We start from the raw sequence: 10,612 nt of genomic DNA, 5'->3' as shown, positions 1-10,612 counted from the left end.
TTTATTTTCAAGGCTAGAAAGTTCTGAAACTAGACTCTGCATATCTACACAACCATAAGAATACTGGGGACTAATTTGGTTGATATCATATATATACATATCACCTGTTAGACACAGGAGTACTTGATACTAGTGTTTCAGTTGTACAAGCAAAATCGGACTGGGCCAACCAGACTAAGCCTTCTGTTGCTAATATCAGAAGAAGCTTTAGATTTTTCATATTATGGATGGCAAAATGGCTATAATTGTTGTGTTCCCATATCTGATAGTGGGATAATAAACTAAAATGATAGTGATAATGATTTTCTAACCTGTCCATTTCTTTTCTTCTTCTTTTTTTTTTTTTAATTCCTTGCCTGCAAATTAGTCAAAATTCTATATCTTCCTAGGTTCTGGAATAGCATCATAAATATTTTACCCCTTGCATCACATAAAACAAATATTACTTATCCCCTGCTCTGGTTTCAACCATGTCTTCTCAAGGACCCCCGCCCCCTAACCCATCAGCCCATGAGGAGCCACATCCAACTACCCAACTGCGATTAGTGGAATCCCCCAATAGCCCTTCAAAAAATCAAAGCTAGCTATGCGCACATCACGTCTGCCCATTTCATTTGGGGTACACGTACGTTCCGGTTCTATATAATGCCATTTAGCATGTACCATGGCTTTTAGTGACATTCAATTATGGGTGCACCATCATGGAACGTGTGCGATAGTGTGAATTTGATATGTTTGTTATATTGGGTTTTGCTTTAAATCTATACCACTAGCTCTCTATGCCCATAAAATTTGTCAACTCCAAGCTACGGATCAAATAAAGTACTCAGCTTCCATTGTAGAAATTCCAACCAATCCACCTTTTTCATGCAATATTAAATAAACAATTATATCAATATTTAAATTTATTTTCGTTAGCCAATGAGATCTTGACACGATCAAAACAAAAGTCATAAATTTTAAATATCTAAATTTGAGACTCATCATGTACAATTATATACTTGAGCCTCGAATTTTATTATGTACCCATCATATACGTTTATTATGTGTGGATTTAATTCATACTCGTGGTTATTAAAAAAAATCTCTAATTATTGTAAACAATCCATCTAAATCAAGATTGGCACCCGTTAACATCAAAAAATCTTTTTCTTTCTCCCAGGATTTGTTCTAATATTCCATTTTTTCTTTTTATGAAAAAGATGTTCATAGAAAACGATTATCATCATGGATATTATTCTATGTTTGATATTATTTTAATTAACACCCATAAATTTACTTTTGTAGTTTTTTTTTTAATGAAAAAGATGTTCATAGAAAAGATTATCTTTGGATATTCTTTTAACAAACAATGAAGGTGATGTATTAGGCCGTGCCAAGTGCAGGAAAAGTGGGTCTTTTTGGAAGGTTTGTGACACCACCATCTGGTTATTGCCTTAGTGAAGACAAAGGAATGAAACATGATTGATGTAACAGTATCATATATTTCGTTGCCTGTCAAGTAAGGCAATAAGAAAGGAACAGTGAGTGTGTGCAACATTTATTGGTAGGCACCATGTCATGCTGCATGCTTTAAAGCCCTTGGGGGAATCACAAAAGCTAAGTCTAGAGGATGAAAAAGATCACCGAAGTCTTCATCTGTTAAAATAAAATGAATGTAATCATTGGCTCTTCACATTAATTTTTCTTATACACCTAGTTAGGCTAGCCGATTGAAGTTAAACAAATCATATATATATATATATATATAAATCACCGAAAGAACAGTTTTGACATTAATTGTCACTACCCCATTCAAGTGAAATTGACTGTTGTGCTTGTGCTTGAAGTTTGTAAACCTGTTTTGATGCTTAAACTTGTACTAGAATATTGAAAATTTTACTTTTAGCTCTAACTTTCAGCATAAAATGTTGACAGATCAGAAGATATAATTTAATAGAAAAGATGTTGCCGATGAGGACTGGCTCCCCCACTTGTGATAATTGTAAGTCGTCGCGCATTTTTGTCTTCAAAAGAAAAGTGGGAAATGACAAAAGAAAGCAGTATATTAAGAACACTCCCCCACTTAAGATTAAAACATATACAAATGCATTGCACATAAGAGTTCGTTAAATCTGCGCACACACACGCAGAGTTCTTCATATGGGTTCAGAAATGACAGAAAAATCTCCTACTACAAGTTGTGAAAGTTCATCAATTGTAGCCTCCCCAATGGGTACTCCTCTGAGGAAGGTGTTGAATAGATTTTCAGGTTTAGCTTCATCTTGTGGGAGGAAAACAGCTCCCGGAGGCCAAGTACGTAGGTTTTTTCATAGGGATGTGGAACAGGAAGAGTTCCAGTATGCAAGTGTTCGTTGCCTCTCATCATATTACAGTGTTTTTGTAGTTCGCCTTGCAATCATGGTTAGTTTATTTTCAGATTGTCCTTTCCTTTTTAGACTTACACTACAACCTCAAATCATATGTAGGTGATTTCTCTTGTTTCTTTCCCTTTCAGGTCATGCTAGCTATTTTGATTGGGCTGTTGACAGTTCTAACTTGGCATTTTACAAAAATGTACACAACAAAATCACTAAACACCTTAGCTTTCGGTCTTCGTTATGAACTTCTTCAGCGTCCGATTTTACGAATGTGGGGCATCTTAAATTCTACCTCAGAAATAACAACTGCACAGGTCCAGTTGTCACAGTATGTTATCAGGCGGTACAGCAAGCCTACCACTCAGGCAGAACAAGTTGAGGTTGACCCTTGATGTACACTTATTTTCTTGTTTCCCAACTTTGTTTTTCCTTCTTTTTTGGTTGATTTGTTGCAGTCTCTTAGCAGCTTTATCAAATGATGAAAGACATAACATGGGCACTATTCGCCAGTCGTAAAGCTTTCAATGCCATAACCATAAATTACAAGAATGGATTTGTCCAGGCGTTCCATAGAGATCACAAGAATAACAACACATTCTATATCTACTCTGATCTTTCAAATTATTCAATCAGTGCCACCCAGTCTCATGGCAGCAAAATGTTGTCATCACGACAAGGGTGGAACGACCAGTTCATTCGTGGTAACGTTTCTGCGATATGGTATCGTGAACCACTTGATCCTGTCACTGGGGAAAAGACAGGGAAGGCACTGCCAATTCCACCGGATGAGCTTATCAATATAGCAGGCCCTTCTCAAGTGCCTGATGGGGTAGCTTCATGGCATGTGTCTGTCAGCAAGTATACAGATTCACCGTTGCTTTCTGCAGCACTGCCAGTTTGGGACTCTACCAACACGAGTATCGTAGCTGTTGTTGGTGTCACCACTGCACTTTATAGTGTAGGCCAGCTGATGAAAGAGCTGGTTGAAGTGCATAGTGGGTACATATATTTGACCTCACAAGAGGGTTACTTACTGGCTACATCCACTAATGCTCCTCTTTTAAAAAATACTACAAAGGGGCCTAAGCTTATGATGGCTGTTGATTCAGAGGATCATGTGATACGAATGGGAGCACAGTGGCTACGAGAAACCTATGGCAACAAGTATCCTCCTGGTAATGTGGTTCATGTGGAGAAGGCCAATCTTGGTGGCCAGAATTATTACATCGATTCGTTTTTTCTCAACCTAAAACGATTACCTATGGTAAGTTCAGAAAATATTTCGTCCTTTACCTAACATTAAAATAATGCATTTGGATCATAGGATACATGAAGATATCATATCACAGAGGTGACCTCTTTATGTTTCAATAAGATTACAAATATAATTTACCGGAGTATTGTTTATAACTGTTTAATAAGACACTTACAGGGCAGAGACGGTGCAGGTTGGAGTCATAATCATTCCAAGAAAGTACATAATGGGGAAGGTTGACGAAAGATCATTGAAGACATTGGTCATATTGATATCTGCATCTGTTTGTATCTTAGTTATTGGATGCGTCTGTATTTTGATACTTACAAATGGAGTATCAAAGGAAATGAAACTCAGAGCTGAGTTGATAAGCCATCTTGATGCAAGAAGAAGAGCTGAAGCTTCAAGCAACTATAAAAGCCAATTCCTTGCAAATATGAGGTAACCAATTTCAATCCTTACAAGCTACACTTTTCCCTCCTTGTTACACACCGTGCCTGCGCCTTATGGATCTATTGTGTTGCAGTCATGAATTAAGAACACCTATGGCTGCTGTTATTGGCCTGTTGGACATTCTTATCTGCGATGACCGGCTTTCAAATGAGCAGTACGCAATGGTTACCCAGATCCGTAAATGCTCAACAGCTCTTCTTCGACTTCTCAACAACATATTGGATCTGAGCAAGGTAAGACATAGGACAAACCAGTTATATATGGAATTGGAAATATCAAGTAAATATATGTATAGCTAGCTCTTAAGATCAAAAGACCATGTTTTGAACATAAAAATAAGAGTATATTAAGTAATAAGTGGTTACTGTTATGTAACTCCACCTAGCACAGTGTTTTTCAACTTCCCTTTAGGCACGATTATATACATCAAGGTGTGATCTGATAAATTTCTGGGCAACATGTCTACGAATCTGTGTTGGACATATATCTGTATCTGGCACTTAATGCAGGTCTAGTTAACATAGCTGGGAGCAGTTATTGGTTATCATACTGTATAGAACTTATCTTTCATGGTGCACCTTCAGACCCAGAAAATCACACCCAGATCATTGTTCTCCAAATATTTGATAGGTTGAATCAGGAAAACTGGTGTTGGAAGAAGCTGAGTTTGACTTGGGACGGGAACTTGAAGGACTTGTTGATATGTTCTCTGTACAGTGCATTAACCACAATGTGGAGACTGTTCTGGATCTCTCTGGTATGACTCAAACTTGTGGGTGAGACATTATTATTTTTAATCAAAAGTTATGATAAACAATGAAAAATCTACATATATCTGAAAAGAAAAACATTTTTCCTTTCTTTTGTTAAATGATTTTAGATGATATTCCGAAGTTTGTTAGAGGAGACTCTGCCAGAGTTGTTCAAGTTTTTGCAAATCTAATAAGCAATTCCATCAAGTTCACAACATGTAAGTTGAACACTTAAATGCTCTCTTTTTTTTTTTTTTTTTTGTAACTTACCTTTAGAGACAACTTGCATGATTAACTGTTTGGAAATGGCTTTCAGCGGGTCATATTATACTGCGTGGATGGTGCGAGAATCCCAGTGTATCTAATGATTCTGCGAAGTTTTCTCGTGTTCAGAAGAAACCACTGTCTGCATTAAAGACGAAGTTGAAGCAACATGGAAACCATATGAAGGCAGACAACAAGAGAGACAAGAAAATTATTCTTTGGTTTGAAGTTGATGACACTGGCAGTGGTATGATTCTTTGGTTTTTGATACCGTAGGAATTATATCTGTCTAGTGAATATAAAATGTTTCATTTCGAGGAAAGCAAATAGGAATCTTTATCTTCCATGATCTGCAGGAATTGATCCAAGCAAATGGGAATCTGTGTTTGAGAGCTTTGAGCAAGCTGATCCTTCAACAACTCGGACGTAAGTAGTTCAAGCAAGATCAAACGGACATTTATAAACTAATCAATAAAAAATAAATGGAAAGAAATCTAATGTGGAAGAAATCCATAGACAGATTAAGAAATTTAATGTACAGAGATTTCATCCTAAGTTCTTTTCTTTTTCCAGGCATGGTGGCACTGGTCTAGGACTATGCATTGTGAGAACCTTGGTAAGTGAAGTGTCTTTGTACATGTAAAGTTGAAGACAAAAAAGAAGAAATTGTTAAGAAAATGACAACTTTTTTTCCATCTTTTATGATCAACTGCACAAAATATGATGAATTGCATCTCTCCATTTTTTTTTAGCTCATTATAGCCTCGTACTGTCTATGACAGGTTAACAAGATGGGTGGAGAAATCAAGGTTGTAAAAAAGGATGGTCCAGGAACTCTAATCAGACTATTCTTGCTGCTCACTACTCCTGCAGATAGCACAGAACAACATGGTCAAATGGATTTTTCGAAGCACAATGTAGCGGTGAGTAAAGCTTTGCTCTTTGGAGCTGCAAACACTCTTCTAAGTCTGATTTCCAATTTGCATAAATGAAACACAATACATCTTGAGACTCAATATTACGGCTTTCACTTATATCCGTGACAGGTTTACGAGAGAGCACTTTAGTTAATATTCTATTCTATCTAAACCTTGTCCTAGAAAACAAAATTTGTACATTCTGCTTGCCAGAGTATCAACCGAGACAAGCTAGCTCAAAGCAACAATTTAGAATCTAACACACGTAAAACGTGAATGCAGGTGATCCTTGCCATACAAGGCAACATGGGAAGATTGATTATGTCCAAGTGGCTGTCTAGAAATGGAGTGCTCGCTTTGGAAGCATCTGACTGGAATGAACTGACTCAAATTCTTCATGAACTGTTTCATGTCAGAACTCGTAATTGCGGTTTTGACAATCATTATTCACTAGGTGAACCTCTGAGATCTAAGATACACGGCCTACAAGACATGAGGAACCCAGTTTACATTATAGTTGTTGATCTGGGACTGCTTGACTTGAGCACTGATATATGGAAAGAACAGCTTAATTTTCTTGACAGATTCTCTGGCCGAGTGAAATTTGCATGGATGCTGAATCATGATACTTCCAATGCAATAAAGATGGAGCTCCGCAGGAAAGGACATATATTGATGGTTAATAAACCATTGTACAAGGCAAAAATGCTTCATATTTTGGAAGCTGTCGTAAAGGAGAGATATGTTGAACTTCACAAGAGAAATCCAAATGGAACAGAAGGTGGTTCTCATGAATGTCTTGAAATCGATTCAACTCATTTTGAGAGTTGCAGCTCTGATGATTCTGATAGTTCTGAAAAGGGTGGAGCTAATTCTATAAGCTGTGTGCGTACTGGAGATAAACCAGGAGGAGAAGGAGCCATAAAAACCAACACATTGAATTGCCAGACAACTAAGAAGTGCCTAGTTGAATTGACGCGTTTAGATTCAGAAGTAAACAATCTAAAGGCAGAAGAAGATGAATGTAATGGCATCACACCCAAGTTACATGACCCTGAAGATGCCAAATGTGAAAATTCCAATTCTCCAGAGCAACATCACGTTGGCAGCAGCACTAAAGATGGAGACAATTCATATACAAGTAAGGCAGCAAACGGAGACAGATCTCTAGAGGGTCTACGGATACTGCTTGCAGAAGATACGCCTGTTCTCCAAAGGGTAGCAACCATCATGCTGGAAAAAATGGGAGCTACAGTAATTGCTGTTGGAGATGGACTGCAGGCAGTGGACGCGCTGAACTGCAAGCTTGTTGGAAAAGACTACAGAACGGAGTCCTCACTGCAAGAAAGAAGGAATAGATCGCAGACAGATATTAGTGATTCCCCTCCATATGATTTGATTTTAATGGACTGTCAAGTAAGAAACCACTTGGGAGATACATAACAACAGTGCTACATATCCACTAATTTAATGCTTCATGCTGACCCACACACATAGCATTTAATCATATATTTTCCCAACTTTGTTATGTTTGTAGTGTTGTAACTTTCCTGTGTTTCATGTTAAACAGATGCCTAAGATGGATGGATATGAAGCAACAAAAGCAATTAGGAAATCAGAAGCAGGGATGGGTTGGCACATTCCGATTGTTGCTTTGACAGCCCATGCAATGCCATCAGATGAAGCAAAATGCTTGGAGGTTGGCATGGATGCTTATCTAACAAAGCCAATTGACTACAAGTTTATGGTATCCACCATTCTTTCACTCACTAAAAGATCAGCCTAAAGTTTCCTGCTCGACAAAATCGCTAACCAAATAAGAATGTGATAGGCGGCTTCCGATGTAAAGATGGATACAAGTTTCTTGTGGATAGAGGAAAAAACAATCGTTTAACATGTCTAGTATACCTAGGAGTATGACCAAGTTTCCTGTCTTAGAGAGTGGTTTTATCTAATGCTTGGGTAGTTTCTTTAGTTAATGTAATAAGATAATGCTTGAGTGTCTTAAGGCAACCCTGTAAATACCCAAAGCCCAAGTATTAGTCTATCTGTATTATTATTGGATACAAAATATATGATAAATAGCTATAACTATATATTAGATTTTGCTTTGAAGAGAAAGCATATAGGGTGAGGACACAACTAATAAAGTTAAATGTAGATTTAGGTAGAATGTTGTAGCAGTAGCACACTAATTAATTAATGATGTTGCAATAATTGCTTGCATTTGCTTAAATTAATTATATAGGGCTTTATTTTTTAGTGCAAAGCATGATGCTATGGTGTGAGCCTTTCTTTAGAGTTAACATGTGAATGTTTATGGCAGTAATAAGATTGCCAGCAAGGTTTGATTCCTTTAGGAAAGATACTCATCAGATTTGATCCTTGATGATATATAAGTAATACTTCACTTTCTTTTTAATATACTTTCTCCGTCACTATCGTAAACAAATTAATTAGAGGTGTTCATAAGTTGGACTGGATCGGGTTCAGATATGATATTAACATATTTTATTATTGTCCAAGTCTAACCCGGCTCAAGATATGAGATTAAAATTTTGTTCAAGTTTGTCCATGTTTATAAAATACTAATTCAAGCCTATTTTAAATCCATCCATATTATTTAAAAAAAATTAAAAATATACTTATATTACTTTAATTTAATATTTAATAAATTTTTTGTTTAATCATCTTAACGTTATTTTAATGTTTATATTAAAATAATATTATACTTAAAAATGGGTCGGACCGGTCATGGGCTTATTGAATGTTCAAGCTCGAGCCTGACTAATTTTTCGAGTCTTATATTTTTACTAAAATCCTTCTAATTTTTGAATAAATTTTTAGTCTGAACGTGTAACCCAATCTAAGAATAGATCTAAAATTAACTACTAAAAAAATTAATTTGTCTAGTGATATTGCTTCATTATTTACCTTTTTTCTCGTTAAAAGAACCCTTTGTGACATGTAGGAATAAAATGATTCCTCTTAATTTTTTACCGTAATTGCTGATGTGGACTTTTAATAAGCCTTTCACATATCATTAAATCCAAATCAGCAACTACAAGTTCATATCAACAATTAACAGTAAAAAACTGATGAAGGAACTATTTCGCTATTGTTTGTAAAATACAAGATCAGTTAACTCTTTTCAAGTAGATGGATGAAAATTAAACAAAGGGTTGAGCGTGGTTTTTCAAGTGCAAACAAAAGTCAATGTGCAAAGATCCAGGATTAGTGTGAACTGAGAAGACTGTGAAGAATCAGCGACAAGGGCAAAGTTGTCCCGAAAGAAGACCCTTTTAGCACTTATCAATTGTCCTGATATGGTCACGGAACACAATTGAATATACCATTTTATATTTTATTTCTAATAAGATAAACACGCTTGCAAGTTCATAGCAAACGACGCCATTCTCCACCTCATAGGAACACTCCACTGTATAATTTTCTGACAAGAAAATTCGGAAAAGGACAAAACCCCCTGTTTCATTGTAATTTAGATTCCATTGCTAAGATGAGTCTTAACTCGGTTATGATGCAGCTTTAATCTCCATCCAATTTGCCTTTCCCAGTTTCACCATTTCCAAATCAAGCTTTCCAATGTCGCTTTAAATATGGGTTTACGACAACACCTAGGGCTCAGTAGTTGCATTGCAGGTTCGAGCGGTATGTTGCAGTAGCCAGTAATATTTTAAGGGTAAACTACAGGTCACCTAACTGTTGTTCTTTTAGTCAGTTATCAATTTTTCTAATTTAATTATTTAACTATTTTCTTTTTATATATATTATATTGATTTAGTTATAATTTTAAAATTTACAAAAAAAAATCTCCAACTTAATTCTCAAAATTTACCTTCCTCTTTCGTTTCTAAAACACAAAAACAAGTACAAATCTCAAAGACAGAAACACAAATAAAAATAATCATTGTAAGAGAAAAAAAAATACTCGAGCAATATATCTGCTGATTCCATCTTGTTTTCTTAAACAAGAAAATTAGTTTTTATATTGCTGACAGTTTATCCATTAGTTCATAGTAAGCTTTTGATGTTTTTCCCCCTATTCAAAAGCTTCTAAAAACATATTACACATAAATGATTCGTTGACTTTTGCATTGAATCTTTGTATAGCCGCAACTTTGGGAATGAAAAATGGATGAGATTATGGTTCTCATGATGAGTATGACGTTCTTTATATGCTTTGTTGTGTGGGGATTTGTAATTGCATTTTCATATGGAAATATGAAAGGTGATGATGAGCAGAAGGAAGATGGTGTAAAAAAGGAACCTGAAGATGGCAGCGATGCAGATGAAGTTTTGGCAGCCACCAAAGTTATTGTTGAAGTCAACAACAATATTGCTGAAGCCATTGGTGATATTGATGGTGATGAAACTGTAGATGTTGGCGTGCAGGTCTGTTGTATCTTTTGCTCATGATATTTAGCGTGAAGGTGGAGGCAACAATGCTAGTGGCAGTGGGAGAAGAGGAAGAAGGAGATAAATTTTGAGGATGAAATTGAGAATTCTTAAATTTTTAAAGATTAATTTTTTAAAGTTATTAATAAATTGATATAATATGTAAAATTAAAGGTTAAATTTGTTATTATATTT

General features: G+C 35.9%; 1 protein-coding gene across 2 annotated transcripts; it reads left to right on the top strand.

Moving 5' to 3' along the window:
* Positions 1–2,078: 2,078 nt before the first annotated feature.
* On the top strand, positions 2,079–8,097 carry LOC105802178 (histidine kinase 1). Of its 2 annotated transcripts, none has more exons than XM_012633664.2 (13): positions 2,079–2,403; positions 2,498–2,740; positions 2,827–3,624; positions 3,809–4,056; positions 4,142–4,301; positions 4,699–4,825; positions 4,949–5,038; positions 5,137–5,331; positions 5,441–5,510; positions 5,658–5,700; positions 5,867–6,007; positions 6,284–7,417; positions 7,572–8,097. In XM_012633664.2, the coding sequence occupies exons 1-13, from the start codon at positions 2,143–2,145 to the stop codon at positions 7,785–7,787; spliced, it is 3,726 nt and encodes a 1,241-aa protein (XP_012489118.1). In that variant the 5' UTR covers positions 2,079–2,142; the 3' UTR covers positions 7,788–8,097. The 2 variants fall into 2 exon arrangements, with proteins under 2 accessions (XP_012489118.1, XP_052479121.1); XM_052623161.1 differs by having other exon boundaries at positions 2,824–3,624.
* The last annotated feature ends 2,515 nt before the right edge of the window (positions 8,098–10,612 follow it).

Source organism: Gossypium raimondii, chromosome 11, assembly GCF_025698545.1.
Source record: "Gossypium raimondii isolate GPD5lz chromosome 11, ASM2569854v1, whole genome shotgun sequence".
Taxonomy (NCBI): Eukaryota; Viridiplantae; Streptophyta; class Magnoliopsida; order Malvales; family Malvaceae; genus Gossypium; species Gossypium raimondii.
This window is presented reverse-complemented; position numbering and strand designations above follow the sequence as displayed.